At 44.1% G+C, this 24,347-nt stretch overlaps 1 protein-coding gene across 1 annotated transcript in view; it reads left to right on the top strand.

Annotated features, from left to right (window-relative positions):
- The window catches only part of LOC144683695 (sodium- and chloride-dependent neutral and basic amino acid transporter B(0+)-like), a 125,452-nt gene that overhangs the window by 75,157 nt on the left and 25,948 nt on the right, over nt 1-24,347 (top strand). Inside the window, exons 7-10 of the mRNA XM_078546971.1 lie at nt 4,189-4,329; nt 6,645-6,873; nt 9,936-10,061; nt 13,393-13,511. Coding sequence (XP_078403097.1) covers nt 4,189-4,329; nt 6,645-6,873; nt 9,936-10,061; nt 13,393-13,511 — 615 coding nt within the window. The remainder of the gene's footprint in view (nt 1-4,188; nt 4,330-6,644; nt 6,874-9,935; nt 10,062-13,392; nt 13,512-24,347) is intronic.

The following is a 24,347-nucleotide window of genomic DNA, read 5'->3' as shown; positions in this document are numbered from 1 at the left end:
TCCCTTAATCAATCTAACTCCCAGTTACACTTCCGTTAAGGGTCTTATAAGATTTTATAAGACCCAGGCAAAGAAACATGATAAAAACAGAATTACCTGGAAAAACTCAGCAGGTCTGGCAGCATCAGCGGAGAAGAAATCAGTTAACGTTTCGAGCCTTCATGGCCCTTCAAGGCTCGAAACGTTAACTGATTTCTTCTCCGCCGATGCTGCCAGACCTGCTGAGTTTTTCCAGGTAATTCTGTTTTTGTTTTGGATTTCCAGCATCCGCAGTAGCTTTTAGCTTTTTGTTTTTAAAGAAACATGATACCCTGAGCTATCTAATTCAAAGTGAGTTTTCTTAACTTCAGTTCATTGTAGACAGCAGCTTGAGGCTTAGACGCAGATGTTTCACACTTGTTAGATCTCAGAATGTCTCCCCTCACACACAACCTTCACTCATTTATACATATTTCCCCCTTTGAATACAAATTTCCATTGTTTCACTATGTCTTTGGACTTTACCTCTCTGATAATAAAACCCTCTAACAGTATTAATTTTGCCAGTAATCTTTGGAAGAATAAACACAGTGTGCAGAATTTTACGGCAGCAGGTTTTTAACGTTTCCACTGCAGTCAATGGCATTTTACGGCCCCATCCCTGCCAAAACAGGGCCGTAAAATTCTGCCCACTGTTTCTGAACATCACCTGGCTAGGTGACACATTTCACCCCTCCTTTGAAAACAATCTAGTCTGGTTTATTTAAAAATGCAGATGTTCCCTTTACCCCTATGCCTACCGACTTAACATTTCAAACGTAACTTATCTTCTAATACATCAGAGCCTTCAGACCAGCCTTTAATTCAATTTAGTCATACACAGACATAGACCCATTGGGCAGAATTTTGCCCTTGGTGGGGCTGCTCGACGGGAGCAGGCGTGGGTGTTCGGGAAGCTGATCGCCACCTGCAATCGGCACCAGACTGTGATTTCATGCTGGCGGGCAAATTAAGGCCTACCCAGCGTGAAACGCAAGTGGCAGCGCTGAGCACTGTCGGTGCAGGAGGCGGGAGGAGGATGAGTAGGCTGAGCGTGAACTTTGCGCATGCGCATGAGTGAACCCTTCATAATCCCCCTGAGGCACAGAGCTGCCTCAGGGAGATGAAGAGATGTGAAAACAAATAAAAATGTAATGAATCATGTCCCCACATGTGACTTTGTCACATGAGCAGGGAAATGTTATTTTTATTTGCTTTCGGAAACCTCATCCCACCCTTGGATGAGGTTTCCAAAAAAATGCTAAGGCCACTTGGACTTTTTGCCTGCCCACCAACCGTTAGGTTGGACAGGCAGTGAAAATTTTAATTTAATTGATAACTTAATGGCTTTAACAGGCCTTTTAACTGTCAGCGGGCGTGGTGCCGGCACCGGCATGTGCCTGCCAACTGAACTATCGCGCGACTGTGTGTTGATGTTGGCATGTTCGACCAATGTCAACGCGCGTCATTTCACGCCCGAGCGGTTCAGGCCTGCCGAGCAAAAATTTCTGCCCATAGACACAGACCCCACTCTTACTCTGCTTAATAATAAATTCCAATAGCATTATGACAATTATTATATCTTGCTGACACAAGGGGGGAGGATTTTTTCCTCATCGGGCGGGCTCGGCAGGAGCGGGCGGGAAGCCGACCGCCACCCACAATTGGGGCCGGACCACGATTTCACACTGGCATGCTAATTAAGCTCCGCCGTGCGTGGGTCATGTGTGGCAGCACTCAGCGCTGCCTGTGTGGTGGGGGGGGAGGAGGGCAAGTGCGAACTTCGCGCATGCGCACAGGTTGCACTGGAAAAGCTCCCTGAGGCACACAGCTGACTCAGGGAGATGAAGAGTTTTAAATATTAAAAATAAAGTTTTAAAAATGTTATAAAACATGTTCCCTCATGTGACTCTGCCACATGAGCAGGGACATGTCATAAACGAAATGTTAAAAGTTTGTTACATTATTTTTATTTGCTGTTGGAAACCTCATCCCAGCCGTGGAAGGGATTTTCTAAAAAATGCGAAGGCCGCTTGGCCTTTTCACCTGCCCGCCAACCGTAAGATTGGATGGGCAGCGACAAATTTATTTCAATTACCTTTTTCATGGCCTTAATAAGCCTTCTAATTGCCAGCGGGCTCACTGCTGACTCTGGTCTGCACCCGCCGATCAACATATCACGCGATAACATCGGGGCGCTCAACCAACGTCACTGCGCGTCATTTTATGCTCAGGCGGGCCGGACGCCTGCCTACCCGACGAGCTAAAAATTCTGGCCACGGCCTGTGCTGAGAAAAGAAAAGGTGGGAACTCTGAAGCAGCCGTCCAGTGGGACAAGAAATATCTTCGCTTCAGAAAGCAGTTTGTTATCTGAACTTCCTTGGATTTCGATAGCAGATTATAAGAGTGTGAGAAGTTGTGTGGTATACCTTTACTAAAGTGACAGCAGTTTTTGCCTTGGGTGATATTACTGATATTTATGGTTAAAAATCTATAAGGGAGTTGTGGCCAAGTAGTGTACTTGTGTGTTCTGACCAAGTGGGTTTTTTGCGGGATGTTTTGTAAGGCTGTTTTAACTATGAAACTTTAATCTTGTGTGCTTAATTTTTTTTTCTCTTCTTGTTAATAAACCTTTTCACTTTCAAATCCTTAAAGTGTTACTGGGATTCTATGCTTCTGGGATCAGTAGTTTTCCCTTCATTTTCAAAATACAACAAAAAGGTTATGATCAGTATGACTAGTTTCCCTCTGGGATTTGGCTTGCTCAGAAAATAACATCGGCTCTGGTCGTAACAACTGAAGAAGAAATATTTGAAAAGAGAGTGTTGTGAGCTACAATGGGTTCAATCTCTGTGATTTAAACAAGGGCAAGTACACACTGGAGCTGAGTTAGACAATGAAGACATCAACGCATGGCTGAATATCAATGCCCAAGAAGCTATTGATGAGGCAATAAGAGATGATCAAATATTAACCATTATAATAGACCCAGCCCTGAAGATGTCTGGCAAGGTGAAGATAATGATGATGATGACAAAGGCACCACTGAGCTGGCGCTTAATATCCCACACATTAATTAGAAGAATCACTGGGGTAGTTGGGAGTCAATGAAATACCAACTGCTGCAAGTGTGACACAACTTCAGGACATCCTTCATCTAGCAAAGGCAGGGGTGAGGAGTAAATGTGAACAATTCACAATTAATGACTTCTTTAACGTGTGCCTATCTGTACAATAATGACCGTTTGTAAGTGTATATTCACATTTCTGTTACCAGAAGAAATAAAATTTGATTCATTTTAATTGATTGCCTTTATTTTGTTAGTTCTATTACTATGGTTACTGGTTAATGATCATGTTATAATGATTTCTCATGATTTGAGCCCTGTGGACTACATGACATAGGGGTCCCTCTGTATATCCTCCATGTTATTGCTCCTCCCATTGTCTTCTGCTTCATTCTATGCAAACTACAAACCTATTAGTTTACCATTCACTTGGATAATTGTGCCTTTAGCAAGGGGGATGGTGTATAAAAGTAGGGAAGTCTTGCTACAACTGGATATGGCATTCTCGAGATGTCATTCACAGTACTGCATGCAGTTTTGGTCTCCTTATTTAAGGGATGTGTTTGCATTTGAGGCAGCTCAGAGAAGCATCCTGGGTTGATTAAAATGAAGGGGTTCTCTTATAAGAAAACCTTGAGCATGTTAAGCCTGTGCTAATTCAAATTTAGAAATGATCTTAATGAAACATATATGATTCTGAGGGGTCTTGACAGGGTAGACGTTGAGAGGATGTTTCTCATCATGGGGGATGCTAGAACTGGGTGCACAGTTTCAAAATAAGGTGTCCCCATTTAAGAAGATGATGAGGAGGAATCTTTTCTATCACAGCATTTTTAACTTTTGGAATTCTCTACCCAAGAAATCAGTGGAGACTGGGTCATTGAATATATTCAAGACTGACTTAGATTTTTGATCTACAAGGGAGTCAAAGGTTATGGGGGCTGGGGTCAGACAGGAAAACAGACTTGAGGCCACTCTCTTAGCCATAATCTTACTGAACAGTGAAGCAGGCTTGAGGGGCCAAATGGCCTACTCCTGCTCTCATCTTCTCCTATTGTACCAGCAATACAGGAAAATCTAACAAGTTACTCTCCATGTTCAGGTGGTTTATTTCACTGCGACATTCCCTTATGTGCTTCTGACCATACTCCTGATCCGAGGTGTTACTCTGGAGGGAGCCGATAAAGGAATTGATTTCTACATTGGAAGCCAGTCAGACTTCTCCAAACTGGCTGACGCTGAGGTAAATGCTACAATATAACTAATTTAACTTCAAGTATATTTTTAGTTGCATTGTTTAATGTTTGAATTAGTTGATTTTTTTTTGTCTGCTTAGGATAATCAATTTAAAATCAGAGTTCTGCTATTGAGTTCTTGTTCAAATGTGGGAAAGCTAATTTCAGGTATTGTCCTAAGTTTTAACTGAGACCTTGTGATGAATCCTAATGAGTTAGTTGATGGTTTTCATCACCTTGGTGTTGGCAGGAGGGAAGGGACGGTGAGGGCTGTGCTGGGAAGAGAAGAGACAGGATGGAACAGGATGGAACTAGAGTGACATGGAATGAGAGGCAGTGGAATTTCTTGTTGATCTCTAATTCTATCTGAGACCTTGCAACAGATTCAGTAATAAGATTTTCAGGTGAACTATCTGGTTAATCTATGGGATAATATTGGCTCAAAATTTTCTGGAGCAGGGCAATGAAATGTGTCCGCTTTAAGTTAGAATTGCCCTGGTGCATTTAATGACAATGATATTTGATGCTGCAAGTCACCTGGATGTGAAGGATGGAAATGACAAAACATCACCCACATTGGGAACTGACTGAACATGGAAAAGCAACTGAGTATCTCCTCAGCCAATCAGGTTGTAGTATTGTGAAATTAACAGCACAATGACTGAGACAGAGAAGGAAGAATAAGTTAGAGTGGGTGAATTCAGTGTCAAATCAGGAAAGAGATGAAGTGAGGAAAAGAAAGGGTGGATTAAGTGAGAGAGGAAAAAAAACAACAGAAAGAAGAAAATTAAAATAATTAACTTTAATATTTATCTAAATCTCCAAAACACAGCTATAACCTGACTCTGCACTTCCAATAGATACTTTTCAATGCCAGAGATAATGACTGACAGTAAATAACACTTAGCACATTGTTAAAAGGCTACTTAGATTTAAAATATACCATTTCCATGAAGCTAACAGTGGAGCAGTGCATACCAGGGAGAAACCTTTGGATTTTTGTGTTTAATCCAAAATTGCTTTGGCATTTGCATGTAAATAATAGTGAGCAATTTAGCATCACCATTATTCTGACAGAATTCAAATTTTGATTTCCATTTAAGTGATTTATCCTGTTTTTAAACAATCCAAATTGACCCCTTTGTGTGTAGTTTACGCTGTGGCTCTATAGTGGGTGATAAAAGAGGATAAAAGCCTATCACAGGGTGTTTATTGATATTGAGATTGTTTTAGTTTGCTGTGATTCTGTTACAGTTTAGATATTCAACTTTATTTAATGCTGAAAGGTTTTTCGTTGTTGCTGTTTTCAGTAAAAGAGTGGGGGTCACTGGGTGACAGTGTACAAGCTGCAGGCAAGGAGTTGAGTCACTCATTAGAAAACATGGCTGATGGATGGAAATGTCAAACAGCAAGTAATAGACAGGGAGGGAAAATGAAGACCCCATGTTTAAGGGAGATACGATCAACCAGAGGGAGCTCCATTCAGTCAGTTCAGCATGGATTAACCAACCGCATGGTTTTCATGGGGCAGAATTTTTGGGTCGGTGAGCGGAGGTGGGGCCAGCTCACCGACGCGTATACTGACCCGCGGTGATGTCGGGCATGTGTCCCGACATCACTGCGCGTCATTTAGATTGTCAGTTCAACGGGTGCGAAGCCACGTTGGCTGCTTGCCTGGCAAACTGTCAAAGGCCTGTTAAGGCCATTAAGAAAATAACTAAAGTTGTTAAGAATGCTGCCCGTCCAACCTTAAGGTTGGGGGGCAGGCGAAGAGACCAGGCGGCCTTTGTATTTTTCATGAAGCCTCATCCACGTGTGGGATGAGATCTGATGAAGAGTTTATTAATTAAATAAAACATTTTGAAAAAACTAATGGGCATGTCCCAGCTCATGTGACAGTTTCACATGAGGGGACATGCCCTTAAAATATTTTTTTCCTTTATTAAATTTTTCAGAACTTAAACTAACCTCCCTGAGGCAGCTCCATGCCTCAGGGAGATTTCTGCGCTCTTTCGCGTGCATGCACGAAAGAACGCAGGCCCAGACTCAGGGAATTCTGAGCTCAGCACTTCCGGGTGTGAGTCACACTGGATGGGCCTTAATTGGCCCGCCCATGTAAAATGGTGGCACGTCCCTGATTGGGGGCACCGATCGGGTTTGCTCTCACTCCTACCCGCCCCTGCACAACCCCACCACCCCACCCCCCCCTCCGCCCCCCGACCCGATGGGGGGAAAATTTATCCCATGGTCAATGTAGTCTTATCTGTCGAATATGTTTGTTAAACTTTCTTATTGTTAACTAATTCTACTTTCTATTCCCCAGGTCTGGAAAGATGCTGCGACACAAATTTTCTTTTCAATCTCAGTGGGTTGGGGCAGTTTAATAACACTGTCATCCTATAACAAATTCCACAACAACTGTTACACAGATACCATCATTGTCTGTGTTGTTAATTGTGCTACAAGTGTGTTTGCTGGATTTGTCATCTTCTCCATCCTTGGACACATGGCTCATGTACAAGACAAGCCTGTTTCAGAAGTTGCACAGTCAGGTAAATGCAGAACTGGTAGAAATATCAAACAGGGTCACACAGCTTTAACCATCTCTCTAAAATGAATCAATCTGAGATTTCAATTTTCCCAGTGTCCAGACACAATAATCAATACTTGGATCCACAGCAGTAATTCTGGTGGAAATTAATATTCAGGCTCTGATAACCACACAATGGAAATGGTGTTTGGATTATATGGTGTTTGGACAGGGATTGGAGCTGAATAATGAGCTGAAATATCTGGAGATTCACCAAGCAAACAATTAGCATTATAATACATGGGCCAGGATTTTTCCTATAGCAGGCGGGCTGGGCAGCAGCGGGCATGGAGCCAGTCGCCACCTACGATCGGCTCCGTGCTGCCATTGTACGTGGGCGGGCCATTTAAGGCCTGCCCAGCGTAATATGCGAGCGGTAGCACTCAGCGCTACCTGTGCGGGCGGGGGGGAGGAGGGAGAGTCGGAGCTGCCTCAGGGAGATTGAATGTATATTAAAATAGTGAAAGAAATGATTTAGAAATTTATTTAAACATGTACCCTTGTGTGACTGTGTCACATGAGTGGGAACATGTTTGGATATTTGTGTAAATTTATTTATTTATTTAATAAAAGCTTCAGGAAACCTCATCCCGCCCGGGGATGAGGTTTCCTGAAAACGCGAAGGCCGCCTGGGCTTTTTGCCTGCTCGCCAGCCGTAAGGTTGGACGGGCAGTGTTCGCAAGTGCCTCAATTAATTCCTTAATGGCCTCAATAGGCAGTTTACATTTCGGCGGGCACACCCATGATGCCACCGTGCGTCATTTTACACATTGGCATAAGGGCCCGCCCCTGACGCCGATGGAAAATTCCTGCCCAGGGCCAGGTATCATGAAGAAAAGTTTGAATGAATTCAACAGACCAACTTATCATATTTCTCACGTGAACCACTTTGCACACATTACATATCTCTAACTGAATCCGAGATAGTTTTATTTATTGGTAATATCAATTACAGGCACTGTGTTATGTATTCAAATTGTAAACTTGTGCATTTAAAAAAGTTTTGTTCTGAAATGTGAGATCCACATAAACAATCTGTGTGATGATAATTACATCTGTAAATGGTGCTGATGGGTGGAATTTTCTCAAATTTGCACTGAGTGCAATAGCAGGTGGGTAAAACAAGGTTTTACCTGCCGGCCGTGATAGTGGGTTTTCACCATGTATCATCCAGAAACATACCGTTTCCATGGCGGGCGGGATCTCATTTGCCCGCCCGCCATCACCTTGCCGCTGCATCACGCCGGGCGCCATGTTTAAAGTCCAGCCGCAAACTGACATATCAGTACTTCCAGCTCACCACTGCTGCACGTAAGACATAGCCCTGAAACTGAAGAAGCCTGCAGCCCCCAGGTTAGCGACGCATCCCTCGAGCGACTTTTGAATGATATGGAGGCCGACCGGCATGCCCTCTAATCCCACTCTGGCTGCAGGATGGGCAGCAACAGCACTAACCTGGCTTGGGAGGTGGTGGCAGCAATGGTCAGCGCCAGTGCCCTTCAAAAGAGCTCAGCCTCCCAGTGCTGCAAGAGGATGAATGATCTCTTCTGCTCCGTCAGTGTAAATCATTCTTCTCATCACTCTCAACTCACATATTCACAAACGCATCACACAGGACCCTCACTCACTGACAGTGGAAGGGTCATCACCATTCACTCTCTCACACACACCGTCACTGTCCTCATCCCATCCATGGGCCCACTCACTACCCACACAGGCCAGGCATACTTATCATCTGGCCTGGCAGGCGTCCTGCTTACACTTTCTCCATCTCTATTGATGCAGGACAAGCTGGCACACAATAACAGGGAGAGGTCGCAGGCTGGTGGCGGAATGCCTGAAATCAAGGTCCTCACGGACTTTGAAAACAGAGCCATCCACTTGGCTGGTGATGACTGGGAGCAGTCCTGTGCTGATGGTGAGGTCAGCGCTGCTCTACCAAGTGAGGATCCAGCAGTGCAATATCCATCAGACAGTCATGCTGTGAGCGATGTGTCCTCTTTCACAAGGGCACTGCCATGCACTAATTATCTCTCCTTGCTATCCCAGGTACATCTGCCAAACAGCCGACAGAGTCCATGACCCAGGGCTTCCAATCAAGTCCTGAAGAAACCTCTGAAGAGGAATCTGGAGGCACCCTCCCTGAAGTCCTGTCACAGTGCTCATCCACACTCTCAGAAGTCGCCTCAGAGGCAAGGCTGTGCTTGCCCCTGATCCCCTCCCCGCCACCAGTCAGGCAGGGTGGCACTTAACCCCAACCCATCCCCCCACAGCGTCCCTGAAGCTTGTAATGCAACAGGCGACCCTGGTGACTTGTGGAGAACGCTGCTGCTCACTCACCTCAGTTCCCCCAAAGTGCAGGCCGACAACTGCACGTCGCCTCTGTGCTGTTGTGAAACACGGCAACTTGCTTTCCTGCCAACATGGACGGATGGCCCAGCAGGGGTGCAAGAGCCTGCGGGAGGGCCTGATAATGGTATGCTGATGTATTACAACGAGGTCCCCAACGACCGATGGCAGGGAACGCAGTCTGCCGTCGGCGGGCTGAGCGGATAATCATGAACTGCCATCGTGAAACCAATTGTGCCACACTGTCCCCTCATGCCACCTATCATGCGTGCTGCCAGCGGGCACAGAAAATTCTGCCCGATAAGTGATTAGAATGGTGACCAGGTACCGGCAGAATAAAACACAGTTTATATATCCGGCCTGGCTATTCCAATATCCTGGGCACTGGGTCGTTCTGCAGCATGGATCTGAGCAGTAAATTCTCTGCTCAGGTGTTCCCCCCCCCCATCCCCCCTCCTGTTACACTCAGCTTTTAAATGCCAATGTCTCCAAACAGAACTGGAGATTTTTATCTTGCACGTAAACATCACTCAGAACTCACAATGAATCACTGCTTCTAATTATTATAAATACTTAATGAAGAGTGATTTATATTATAAAATATAATAGAGTTAGTGATTTATATCTCCCCTGAGCTCCACTAATTATATCATTTCAATTGTGCACACTGTTTAGGTTTCAGTTTGGTTTTCATCGCCTACCCAGAAGCTCTTACGCAGCTGTCCTGGGCACCTTTCTGGTCCATTTTATTTTTCCTCATGATGATCACTCTGGGGCTCGACACTCAGTTTGGAGGTTTAGGTAAGAATGACATTGCTTCATGTAAACAAGCTCTTTCTACTAAAGGAAGTTATTCTAAATTACTGTGGCCAGAATTTTTCACTTGTCGGGTGGACTCGGCAGGAGCGGGCAGGGGCTGTCGGGAAGGCGACCGCCGCCCGTGATTGGCTCCGCACCGCGATTTCATGTGGGCGGGCCAATTAAGGCCCACCCTGCGTGGATCGCGAATGGCAGCGCTGAGCGCTACCTGTGCAGGCGGAGGGAGGAGCGAGAGTGGGCCTGGTGTGCATGCGCGCGAATGAGCGCTTCAATCTCCCTGAGGCACGGAGCTGCCTCAGGGAGATTGGAGCACATTTTTAAAAAAATTATTGAAGACAGTAAAAATTAAAAAAAACTCTGTCACATGAGCTGGGACATGTTTTTAATTCAAAAATAAAGTCTTCAGTTAATGTTTATTTGCTTTAGGAAACCTCATCCAGCTCGTGGATGAAGTTTCCTAAAGAATGTAAAGGCTGCTTGGCCTTTTCGCCTGCCCGACAACCATTAGGTTGGACGGGCAGCGTTAATTGATTTTAATTAGCTTGTTATTGGCCTTAATAAGCCTTTTAACTATCGGAGGGCACGCAGCCAACTCCAGCGTGCGCTCTCTGATCGAAATGTGCGAGCGCGCGATGATGTCGGGACGCATCATATTACGTTCGAGCGTGTCAGGCGTGCACCCGCATGCCCAACGTAAAATTCTGGCCTATCTTTATCATATAAGGTGAGAAATTACTGCTGGTGATGTGAGTGGCTGAATGCATAATATTTCTTTCTGGCAATTCTTTGATCACTGTTTTAATGGAGCATCAATCCATTTGACTTAAATGGGTTAATAGCTACATTAAAGCAACAATCCAGGGAAATGTCATCCCAACATCTGGAAGAGTTCAGAGTATAATCTCTGTAAGATACTTCTTGCAGTGGTTTTGAATCTTAATGTCCAGGCTATATTTCCTTTCCCTGCTCTTTTTCCCAAACTCTATCCCCCCACATTTCCTTGTGACAGATATTGCTCCACCATGGAGGGATTTGTTTTTTCTATCTACCTGCCTCATTTGGAGCAAGCTGGTCATAAAACCTGCCTGCTTTGTAACGTTAAAACACTCTGGTAGTGCTCTGAAGATAATAGTTATACAGTTTCCCCTAAACCTTCCCACACATCAGAGTAACAGGAACGAGATTGAGTGAAATGCATGTTTCAGGGAGCTTTGGCAGGAAGAATAGAAAAGCAGCATATTATTTACATGGAGAGAGATTGCAGGACTCTGAGGTGCAGAGGGATCTGGGTGACCTGGTACATGAATCAAGAAAAGTTAGTATACAGGTACAGCAAGTGATTGGGAAGCCAAATGGAATGTTGTCATTTATTGCAAGGGGAATGGTTGGAGAAATACAAAGGAAGATGGTTGTGGTTGTTGGAGGTCAAACATCTCAGTTCCAGGGCATCACTGCAGTAGTTCCTCAGGGTAGCGTCCTCGGCCCAACCATCTTCAGCTGCTTCACCAATGACCTTCCTCCCATCATAAGGTCAGAAGTGGGGATGTTTGCTGATGATTGCACAATGTTCAGCACCATTCACGACTCCTCAGATACTGAAGCAGTCCATGTCCAAATGCAGCAAGACCCGGACAATATCCAGGCTTGGGCTGACAAGTAGCAAGTTACATTTGCACCACACAGGTGCCAGGCAATGACCATTTCCAACATGAGAAAATCCAACCATCGCCCCTTGACATTCAATGGCATTACCATCACTGAATGCCCCACTATCAACATCCTGGGGGTTACCATTGGCCAGAAGCTGAACTGGACTAGCCATATAAATACTGTGGCTTCAAGAGCAGGTCAGAGGCTAGGAATCCTGCAGCAAGTAACTCAGCACCTGACTCCCCAAAGTCTGTCCATAATCTACAAGGCACAGGTCAGGAGTGTGATGGAATACTCTCCACTTGCCTGGATGAGTGCAGCTCCTGCAACACTCAAGAGGCTTCACACCATCCAGGACAAAGCAGCCCACTTGATTGGCACCCCAACCACAACATTCACTCCCTCTACCACTGACGCATAGTGGCAGCAGTGTGTATCATCTCCAAGATGCACTGCAGGAACTCACCGAGGCTCCTTCGACAGCACCTTCCAAACCCACGACCACTACCACCTAGAAGGACAAGAGCAGCAAATGTACGGGAACACCACCACCTGGAAGTTCCCCTCCAAGCCACTCACCATCCTGACCTGGAAATATATCACCGTTCCTTTACTGCTGCTGAGTCGAAATCCTGGAACTCCCTTCCTAACATCACTGTGGGTGTACCTATGTCACTTGGACTGCAGCGGCTCAAGAAGGTAGCTATCCACCACCTTGTCAAGTGCAATTAGGGATGAACAATAAATGTTGGCCTAGCCAGTGACGCCCACATCCCATGAATGAATAAAAAAAATAGTAAAATAAAATTCAGAATGTTTTGCTACAGTTGTACAGGGTATTGGTGAGATCACATCTAGAGTGCTGTGTACAGTTTTCGTATCCTTATTTAAGGAAGGATATAAACGAGTTGAGCAGCAGTTCAGAGAAGGTTCAATTAACTGATAACTGGGATGGGGATGGTTATCTTATGAGGAATTTCAGAAGGCCAAACCAGTTCAAAATTTTCAAATCCCAGTAAAAAATCAGTAACACTAGCAGCAGTAATACTGGAGTTCCATTTTTAGGTATACAAGATCAGTTCGGACAACTTTTACTGGTACCTTTCATTCATAGGCTGGGCCTGTATCCATTGGAGTTTAAAAAATTGAGAGGTGATCTTATTGAAACACATGGGATCCTGAGGGAAATTGACAGGGTGGATACTGGAAGGATGTTTCCCCTTGCGGCAGAGGCAGATGTAGGGGACACACTTTAAAAATGCAGGGTTTTCCATTTAAGACGGAGGTGAGAAGATTTTTTTTTCCCTCAGAGGGTCGTGAATCATAGCAACTCTCTTCCCCAGAGATCAGTGGAGGTTGGGTCAATTAATATCTTTAAGGCAGAGGTAGATAGATTCTTAACTAACAAGGGAGTCAAAGGTTGTTGGGGGGGGGGTAGGTGGAATGTGGATTTGAGGCCACAATCAGATCAGCCATGGCCTTATTGAGTGGCAGAGCAGGCTTGAGGGGCTGAATAGCCTACTCCTGCTCCAAGTTTGCATGTTTGTATGTCCTCATCTGCTCCTCTAGTCTGCAGGGCTTTGGTTTCTTCAGTGGTGGATTCTCTGGGACTGTGTAAACTATTCATTAATTACTGATTTCATTTAACATTTTCTTTCATCAGAAACAATTTTAACAGCTCTGCTGGACCAGTTCCCTAAGTTTCTACGATCAAAGCGTCTTTATCTGATAATTGGTGTTTGTTTCTTATTTTATTTCCTTGGCCTTCTATTTGTGACACAGGTATGTTGTATTTCAGTAACTTAAGCTGTTTCCACATTTAGTGCCGGTTGTAACTCTAAAAGTTCATCCATTTTACAGGGTGAAGCAATAAAGAAGGACCCTGTCTTTTGGTACTTTCTTCTCATTTGTTTAAATTGGGCAGTGATGGTGTGGGACTGACTCATCTTTTCCCAGAAGGAGGTTATAGTGAAAGGGATGAGAGAGGCCATACAAGAGAGTGAAACAAGGATAAGCATTTCAAAATCAGAGTGTCGCTAAACCAGGAGCCAATGTTGGTCAGCAAGCATAGGGGTAATATGTGAATGGGACCTGCTGTAAGGACACAGGGAGCAGAGTTTTAGATGACTTCAAGTCTACAGAGGATAGAATATCAGGGACCAGTCAGAAGTGCATTAGGATAGTCAAGTCCAGTATGTAATTGACTGTATAGCAATTTGGGACATCGTGAAAGGTGCTGTATAAAAATAAATTTTGTCTTTCTTTCATTACACCTATATGGAATAGGCAGAGTGACTGTAGCGATGCTGAAATTGGAACCTCACTGTAAGGATAATTAATTATAGAGCAATCAACTGATGTTAGGAAAAAGGCTACAAAGAATTCACTACATTTACAAAACAGTTCTACTCTGTAGCTAATACAACCTTACCATTCGGTCTTCTCTGGCACCAACCCGCAATATAGCATAAATGGCATCTGCCCCTTTGATACTATTCCTAGGATTTGTGAACCAAACAGGCATCCACCCTCAGCTTAGGAGAAATATGGATTAAATTGCTGATCTGAATTTTTCAGCAAAGAATGACACATGGTACAAAAATTCACTATGTCCTTAACTCAAGAACTGGATTGTTTCCCCTTCTCTCAGAAGCTCTCATAAGAATTGTGTTGTACACTGTACAACAATTACAGCCTATCCACAGGCTCCATATGATGCTGCACTACATTCGTACTAAATAAGTGTGCAACAGTATTTTTTTAAAAACTAATTGTTGTTTGAAGTGTGAGAGAAACAGCAAATTAAGTGGAAAAAAGTTAATTAATAAATAAGAAATTCCAACAGCAAAAGAAGAGTGTGACAGCAATATCCTGAGAGAATTCATTTCTGGAAACGCTTACATCAGAGGATTGGGTTACAAAGGCTCTTATGGTAAAATCCCTTTATGCAGTTACTTTGGAATATTTTTTCCAAAGTTACAATGGATGATAGTGTATCCTCCCCCCAGATTTTAGTCCCACAATGTGACCAGTGCCAGATTTTAAAAAGGATGGTGCAGGGTGGGGTGAACATGGGATGGAGTGGAATTTGTAAAATGTTTCTTCAAGCAATCTCTTGGTGACGGATAGAGATTTCATTCTCAGACTTTGCCAGAGTAACAAAATGGGTGATAGTGACCCAACGCCCTGTTTTACATCACTCCCAGCTTTCAGCTTCTTACATTCATTTTGCTGAGGCCCAAGATTCTCAAACCTTGGGTACATTAACACAGCATCATCAGAATTGTGTCTACTTTAGGGAATAATTAAAGTTTAGACTGCTATTATATGCTGGTTTAACTTCAAAAGAGAATTTTGAGAAGTGTACAGTATTTAAATTTGTGGTACTAAATCTTAAAAGTCACACCCCCAACCTACCGCCCTTGCCTCCCATCTTCCCCCACCCACCAACCTCCTCCAGCCTCCCCCTAAAGACCCCCACCCCCTCCTTTTTCCCAACTCCAACCCCTCCATCCTCACCCTCCCCCCAACCCACCCCAACTTCCCACCTACTCCTTAACCTCTCCCACACCCCAAACACCAACACCTCACCACCAAACTCCTCCCTCTCGCAACCCCTACCCCCAACACCCCCTCCCCCCACACAGCATCCAATTGGCTCTAAAATCATTAGAGATTTTGCTTACCATTTTTCAACCAAGGACACTCTCAGTTGCTGTGCTGCTGCTGTTGACCTTGGGGCAGCTTTATGCTTTTCTGGCGGGCGTTTAAAAAATAATCCAAAACTCAGATCCGATTTTCTTTCAAGCTGGTCTTTCAATTGTGAGTGACAATGAGAAACTCCATTTACAAGACCAAGCCCAGGCAACCCTAGCCCCCAAGTCCTGTGTTTGGAAACTGTCTTCCCCCCCCCACCCCTCAGGGGCCACGCTGGAAAGCAGTGCCGTGTTTTTGGAAGGTGTCGCCAAGGGGCAATAAAGCAGATGAGAAATAGGAGGGGACAGGGTAGATATTTGGGGGAAACCAGAGGTAACTTTGCAATAAATAAATGTGAGTCTAAATTAACAAACATATTAATAGTTGAAGAAATAGAAGAATGGCTTGTACAAATTCTGCAGGCAGTAAGAAACAGGACTTAAGGCAATGAAAGCAAAATAATGCAGAAGCTCATGAAAAGATGGTGAGATGCAAAGATCAACCTAGTAAAATACATCCCAGTTGAGGGTAAACCTGAAGACAGTGTAACTCCTTCAGGACCACAACAGCAGGAAGGCAGCAGAGAGAATTGGAAAAGCATAAAAACACCTGCAGCTGGAATCTAAGGATCAGCCAAAAGTAGTAAGGTAATAATGGGGAGAATTTTCCAGTACCGCATGAGCTGGGACATGTCATTGAATTTTATTATAAATTTTTATTAAACTTTAAAAACCTTCATGAAACCTCATACCACCTGTGGATGAGGTTTTATGATAAATGCGAAGGCCGCCTGGGCTCTTCAGCCTGCCCACCAACCTTAAGGTTGGACGGGCAGCTCAGTTAATTAGTTTAATTACTATTTAAATGGCCCGCCGAACTCAAGGTCTGAATGACACTCGGTAATGTCAGGATGCACGCCTGATGTCACCGCGCATCATTTTACGCGTCGGCGAGCAGGCCCTGCCCCCGCTCACCGACCTGAAGGTTCTGTCCAATTAGTGTCTCAAAGTATTCACAAGAGAAAGCAAGAGCAACGAACCCTCTCCAAACAAAGATCACCTAAGTAAAAGCAATTACTTCTTCATAAGCTACATGGAAAACAAAGGCAGTCTAAATGGGCTTATAACATATCGATCCCCAATGCCGGCTGGTGTTTATACCAGCGCAGCGAGAGAGACTAGGGAGGAGAAGTGTAAAGTGCAGACAATCATTGTGACGGAGGCAATGAATTTTGTGAGGTTATTTGGTGTTAAGAGGCTTGTATGGTTGAACCCATACGCTTATTGATAACCCAGAACTATATAATTCTCCAAGGTACAACCCTGCATGGGTGCTGCTTCCATGCTGGCTCTTTTCAAATTGTACTGCACACAGTCTACTATCATGTGACTCTCTACATCATACCATGAGTGATACTGTTCTTCAGTCCCACATTAACCCTTGATCTGCCTGAATACCCTTATACTATACTTCCCCCAAGCCTTTACCCAAATATATTTACAATACAATCTTTACTTTACTTGCTACTCCTTCTCCCCCCTTCACCCCTAGTCTCATGACTTTATAAATTCATACAGTATAGCTCGATAATCCTTCCAGATCTTGTTTTGTCACGTTTGGAGGAATGGTAGTCTCAGCTGCTTTGAGTTCACTTGGTCGGTTTGGTGTTGAAATTGTAGTACTCTGTGTTTCGTGTACTTGGTAGTCTCCATTTGATTCAACTTTTGTGCCCCTTGAAGTTGCATTTCTCTTTATTTACAACCTATCTGCTTTGTTCAGACACTGGGTTTGTCTTGTTCCTTCCATAGGGAATGTTCACTCCGTTTATTCCTGGAGTGGACTCAGATTTATTTTCCATGGGGGCTGCCATGTTCTTCCTGGATGCTGAGATTTCAAAAATGGAACCTTCATTTCCACTTGCTTCACAATTTCAGCCAAATATTTGCTTAGTATCTTATTATCCAATCCTTGTTCAAGCCTATGCATCTTTTCATTCAGATCAGCAGCTGCTCTGGTGAGTTCATTTGTATTTGTTTCAGACTTATCTTCTTTTAAAGTCTGGATTTGCTCTTCCATGCTGCACATCTCATCTTTCATGTTCTTCTTCAAGTGTTCTATTCCCTGTAAGCGCCACTCCAGGCTTCTCCTCAGTTCTCGTTTTTCATCAGCAAACTCAACCTTCCAATGTGAAAGATGGTTCTCTACACTGAACAGATTTTCCTGAGCAGACCCTAGTTCTTGTGGGCAATCCTTCAAGCTTAGATTCTTTAATTTTTTTCTGCTAATTGGTTCTGAGACTCTTCATGCTCCTTTGTGAGAAGACTTACTTTCTCTTGCAAATGTTCAACTTTTTCTTGACATTCTTGGTTCTTAATTTTCATTTCAGCCATGTAATTTTTCAACAACTCAATGGCTTTCAGTAAGTTTGAGGCATCCAGTGCTTTTCCTTCTAGTTCCTTGAGCTTCAGCATTGGGTTTACATTTTCCAACCTTATTGGTGTCTTTTCTTTCTCTCGCTGCAGTAGAGCTTTTTCTTTATCCTTCATTATGGTTTTACTGTTGGCCAGGTCTGTCTCTGGCAAAGCCTTAACTTACTTCAGTTCTGTAATGGTGTTACTCATGACTTCATTATCCGCTCACAGCTTGAAAAGTTCTACAGCTTTTCCTTTCAAAGCCTCCTCTTTTCCATTCAGCCGGTTCTTCAGCTCTTTAGCCTCTTTCCTTTATTTCTTGGCTTCCTCCTGGAATATTGAACATTGCTGAGTCTTCTTTGCCAACTGGTTTGTCAGTTCGTTCAGAATGACATTAAATTAATTTTGCTGCTCTTCATAATTTTCCAGAGGAACAAACATTGACCTGAGGGATCCTTGGAGCAGTGAAGGCCCTTCAGCAGGTTTTCAATTCTTTCCCGAAGCTCAATTGCTTCATCTTGAGTTTCTTGCAATTCAACCATCTCCTCGGCTTTGTTCTGCTGTTCTTCCATTCTGCCGTTCAAGACAGTCTCATTTCTTCATGCTGCTGAAAGGTTATGTACTCCCTTTGCATTTGATCTTGAAAGACAAGCTTTTCTTTCAACTATTTATTTTCTTATTGACCTCTTGCCAACTCATGCCATTCTTCAATGCATTGCTTTATCACTACTGAGATGTCCAACGCAGTTTTTTCTGAAGTAGTACTCAACATCTTTTTTTGCTCCTCATGTTTTTTTTCAGAGCTATGTATTGATTCTTCAAAGAGTCTTTCAGAGCAGTGAGTTCTTTGAGTACATTTTCTACCTGCTGTTGTGCCTGGCTGTGCTTTTTGAGTTCTTCCAACTCAGATTTGATACGAACATTTTCCTGTGGAATAGCTTCATTTCCTTTTTGCAGGTTTTGTTTAATTTGGGTTACCTCAGATAGCTTTGCTTCATTCACAGCCTTCTGCTTGCTCCACATTGTCACCTGCTGTTGCATTTTGGATACTGTGTTGGCATTTTCAAAAAGCTCTATTCTAAAACCTTTTGAATGCTTCTCAGCATTTTCTGCACCACTCTCTTCAGCTTGTGCATTCCATTGCATTGACATGTCTGCAGCCATCTAGTGGCTCACTTAGGTATTGTCTCCCTCACCTGGAGTCTCTCATCTCCCTCACCTGGCATCTCCTGTTTCCCTCAGGCTGGAGTTTCCTGTTTCCCTCAGACTGGGGTCTCCCATCTCCCCTGCCCTAGGGTTTCCTTGCACTTTTTGTGCTTTGCCGGGAGTGTTCTAGACCTTTTTTTAAGGTATGTGCTTTCCATAACTTGATGTTTAAGATATTTATCAAAGGCTTTTAATATCTCATCAAATTTGGTTGAGGAATCATCTGCCTTGCTTTAGGATTACTCCATCCACAAATACACCAAACAAGTATAAAAACATATTAACTTGTACTTCTGATTTCTTGCTTAACTCTGAAGTACTTATGTAAACAAAAATTTTCTTCTCCAAGGCTCCCAATTTTGGGCCTGGTTTGGCCTTGCCTTAGCCTAATTTGGTCTGCTAGTTTTAAATTACAACCCATGGCTTTTTTTTTATAACAGGCAAGCACCTCTTTAATTTATTTTTATTCTTCACGATGGTTCCCCAGCTGCCATTTTTTTCTCTTTGTTCTTCCCACACTTCCTTGAGTTTCAGTGGGCTCCCATTGTGTTGATGGGGCCAACTTTTTCAACTTATTAACTCTGCAGGAAACCTTTAAAACAAAAGGTCTTGGTCAGCTATTTGCTTTTTTCAGCTTGGGAATCAAATGGAAAGCAATATTTCAACTCTGCCTGCCATTTTTAGAAACTTTATTTTTCTCTTCAGTCGTGCTTGGCCACCACATGTTATAAAGCTGGCTGTGGACCATTGCTGTTGTTTTCTTGCAGCTGAGCTCTGGATTTGCTGATGCTGATTGCTGCCTATTTTTAAAAATAATCTCAGACTTCTTGCTGTACTTTGCTCACCCTTCTTGTGATTTGGTTAGGTTCCTTGACTCTGCCTTCATTCAGGATCTTTTTTCACTCAAACAGCGGATTATTCTTCTGACTTACAGCCTTTTTCCATTTCAAAAAATTTTTTCTCAGCCTTTTGTGATCTGCCCAGGTCCTCTGACTCTGCCTCTGAGTCCAATCAGGTTTGACTTTCCAAGTGCACAGTGTATTCTTCTGCTGCCTTTCAGCCTTTGTTCCCCTTTGTCTTTCAATTTTGTTCAGCCTTTATGTGATCCAGCTAGGTCCTTGACTCTGCGTTTGATCAGGTCTGGCAATGGACCTGCACATGCCCTGGCAGACTCCTTCAGTTTCCATGTCTGCAAAGGAGCTTCTTTTTAGGTGACCTCCAATGGTGTCTTCAATTTAGGTGCACTTTTAACAGGTCACACTTTGGTTTCTTTAATTTTTCTTGCTTTTAGATTCTGGGTTCCTTCTTCAGCTCCTCTGGGATTTTAGGGTCCATCCTTCGCTGCCACCATGTTGTAAGGTTGTTTGGCAACTCACTTGTATGGTTGAACATTAACCATTTAATTGGTAACCAGTAACTATATAAATCCCCAAAGTACAGCCCTGCATTGGTGCTGTCACCAAGCTGGCTCTTTCCAGACTTTACTATACAACAGTCTATTATCATGTGACTCTCCACATCATGCCATGAGCGGAACTGTTCTCCAGACCCACATTAACACTTGCTCTGCCTGAACACCCTTATATGACAATGATCATATAACATACTTCATGAATGATGTTGAAACACCTGAGAAAGATGCATAACAAGGCTTTGGAATTATAGGAGACTGGATGCTAAACGTGTCCAACCAATGCATATCAACAGCAACAAAGTCAAAAAGGATGTTCAGCTATAGTATCTCAACATAAAGTTATAAGTTAGTGGAGGTGATCATCAAACTTTACAGTTCTCTGGTCAAACCCCACCTTGACCACTGCATCCAGTTCATCCAAACTGAGACAGACATTCAAACACTGGAGGCTGTGATGAGAAGAGCCACACGGTTGATCCCCAGTGTCAGGGCTTTGAGTTATGAGGAAAGACTGGAGAAATTGGATATCTCAGCCTGGAGATCGGGCACCTGAGAGGTGATCTTATAGAGGGACATAATTTTGCTGAAGAAATTAGAAATAGTTAAACTATGGAACTAGGGAGCATGGCTTCAAACTAGGAAAGGTAATTTTAGAGCTGGCATCAGAGGGAGAATTTTTAGCTCAGCGGGCGGGTGTGTGCCCATCCCGACCGAGCGTAAAATGACTCGCAATGATGTTGGGTGAGTGTCCGAACGTCATCCCACGATATTTTAGTCGGCGGGTATGCGCTGGAGTCGGCGGCGTGCCCGCCAACAATTATAAAGGCCTATTAAGGCCATTAATGAGGTCATTAAAACAAATTATTTGCTGCCTGTCCAACCTTACGGTTGGCGGGCAGGCGAAAAGGCCAAGTGGCCTTTACAGTTTTTAGGAAACTTCATCCACGGGCAGGATAAGGTTTCCAACAGCAAATAAAAATAAGATAAAAAATTTTAAATTTCATTTATAACATGTCCCTGCTCATGTGCCAGAGTCTTTATAACATTTTTAAACTCCTTGGGCAGAATTTTCTGCCAGTCGGGCGGGCCAGGCGGGAGTATCAGTCCGGCGCCCAGCCATTCGATGTGGGCCGGCCAATTAAGGCCCGCCCAGTGTGACGCACGCCCGGAAGCACTGAGCGCTCCCTATGCGGGCAGGCGGGTTCCCTGAGTCGGGAGTGCACTCTTTCGCACATGCGTGTGAAAGAGCGCACAGATCTCCCTGAGGCAAAGTGCTGCCTCAGGAAGATGAGTTTAAGTTTCCAAAACTTAAATAAAGGCATGAAAAAATTTTAAGGACATGTCCCCTCATGTGACACTGTGTCCATTAATTTGATTTAAAAATTTTCTGAAAATTTTAACTCATTCATGAAACCTCATCCTGCCCGTGGGTGAAGTTTCATGATAAATGCGAAGGCCGCCTGGGCTTTTCGCCTGCCCACCAACCTTAAGGTTGGATGGGCAGCTCCATTAACAAATTCAGTTAGTTCTTAACAGGCCTTTGACACTTTGGCCGAGTTTGGCGCATCTGCCAAACTAAAAATCTAAAAATGACATGTGGTGATGTCATGACGCACGCCCGACATCACCGCATGTCATTTCATGCCTTGGCGAGCTGAAAATTTCGCTCTTTATTTCTAATTTTTAAAACACTTCATCTCCCTGAGGTAGCTCTGTGACTCAGGGAAGTTTTCAAGTGTGCACCTGCCCCCATGCATGAAGTTCACGCTCGGCCCCACCCCCTCCCCTGCACAGGCCATGCTGAATGCTGCTGCTTCCATTTCAAGCTGGACGGGCCTTAATTGGCCTGTAAGTGTGAAATCGCAGCCCGGACCCGATCGTGGGCGGCAGTCAGCTCCCCAACCACCCCCGATGAGGAAAAATCCTTCCCCAGGAAATTCTTCAACACACAAAGGGCAGAATTTTTCAAGTCAGCGAGCGGGGGCGCAGCCCGCTGGCCAAAGCATAAAATGATGCGCGGTGACGTCGGGGGGAACTCCCGATGTCACCGCACCTGATTTAAATTTTCAGGAAGGCGGGAGCACAGCAAAATCAGCTGCGCACCCGCCGACTTGTCAATGGCCAATTGAGGCCATTGACAGGGTCAATTAAGCAATTAAAGGTTGGCGGGCAGGCCAGGAGCCCCGGCGGGAACTGGAAAAAACATGAAACCTCATCCACGGGCGGGATGATGTTTCATGTAGGCTTTAAAAATTTTTAATAAAGATTGTATAAAAATTATGGACATGTCCCAACTCATGTGACATTGTCACATGAGGGGACATGTAAGGGAAAATTTATTTTTCTATCTTTGTCTTTTTTACATTTACAGATGATCTTCCTGAGGCTGCACTTAGCCTCAGGGAGATGAGTGCACTCTTTCATGCTCATGTTTGAAAGAGCGCACTCTTGATTTTGGGATTTCCCCCCCCCGCCCGCACAGGGAGCGCATAGCACTTCTGTGCGGACGTCACGCTGGGCAGGCCTTAATTGGCCCACCCACGTAAAATGGCGCTGCGCCTCTGATCGGGGCCGCCGATCAAAAGCATGCCCGTACGTGCTCGCCCATCAACCACCCCCCCAACGGGGGGGAAAATTCAGCCCAAAGAGTGATCTACACATGGAACTAATTTCCTCATTGAGTAGTGGAGGTAAAAGTTTGGAATTGTTGAAGAAACAATCAGATTCCACAATGGCAGGATGTCCACAAGCCCTTAATGGTTGAATAAAGATGGATTGAATGACTTTCATCATCCATAATTATGGTGTGGTCTCTAAACGGGCTGCCGCATTTACCCACATAACCATGGTAACGGACAATGTAATTTGATTGGGTCAGGAATACCAGGTGCACTTTAATGAAGGGAAATGCAATATTGGGAGATTCAGCCGAGGGAAAGTTGGTGTGGAGTATGTGTTTGATGGCAATGTAGTTAAGCTATTGGAAGGGAAAGAGGTGTTGGGTATTCCAATGGACTTGTCACTAACACAGTTAGCACAATGTTCACAGGCAGTTAAAACAGGAAATAGAGTGTTGAGTTGTTGTTACGAAAGCTGGACTTACATTGGTCTTTAGAGTGGAGGTCAGTAATGATGGGTCTTGGAGATTTGCACAGGTGCAGAGCAGGAGCAGGCTGCACATGTGCAGATCATCAGTTTTACATTCTTTCAGCCATGCCTGTAAAACCGAATCAGGTGATCGCGAGCAAAGAACCATCGAAAAGGATAGTCCCAGGTAAGGGGCAGGAAGAGGGGAAAAGGAGAGGTCCCAAAGAGAGAGGGGACAGGGAGAAGTCCCAAAAGAAGGGCCCCAGAGTTTGATGAGGGCAATGCTGCTGTTGTGTGTATGGATTTTCAAAAGGCATTTGACACAGTGCCACACAACAGGCTTGTAAGCAAAATTTTAGCTCATGGAATAAAAGGGAGAGTAGGCATTTGGATAAGAAATTGATTGAGTAACAGGAAACAGAGAATAGTGATAAAAGGTTGTAGTTTAGATCGGAGGAATGTTTATAGTGGAGTTCCCCAGGGGTCAGTGTTGGGACCCTTGCTCTTCCTGGTATATATTAATGACCTGGACTGTGGCGTTCAGGGCATTATTTCAAAATTTGCAGATGATATGAAGATTGGAAACATTGTCAACTGTGATGGGGATAGTCTTGAACTTCAAAAGGACATAGACATGTTAGTGGATTGGGCAGACAAGTGGCAGATGAAGTTCAATGCGGGGAAGTGTGACGTGATTCATTTTGGCAAGAAGAATATGGAGAGACAGTATAAAATAAAGGGAGAAACTCTAATGGAGGTAGGAACAGAGGGACCTCACTGTATATGTACATAGATCATTGAAGA

Source organism: Cetorhinus maximus, chromosome 8, assembly GCF_964194155.1.
Source record: "Cetorhinus maximus chromosome 8, sCetMax3.hap1.1, whole genome shotgun sequence".
Classification (NCBI taxonomy): Eukaryota; Metazoa; Chordata; class Chondrichthyes; order Lamniformes; family Cetorhinidae; genus Cetorhinus; species Cetorhinus maximus.
This window is presented reverse-complemented; position numbering and strand designations above follow the sequence as displayed.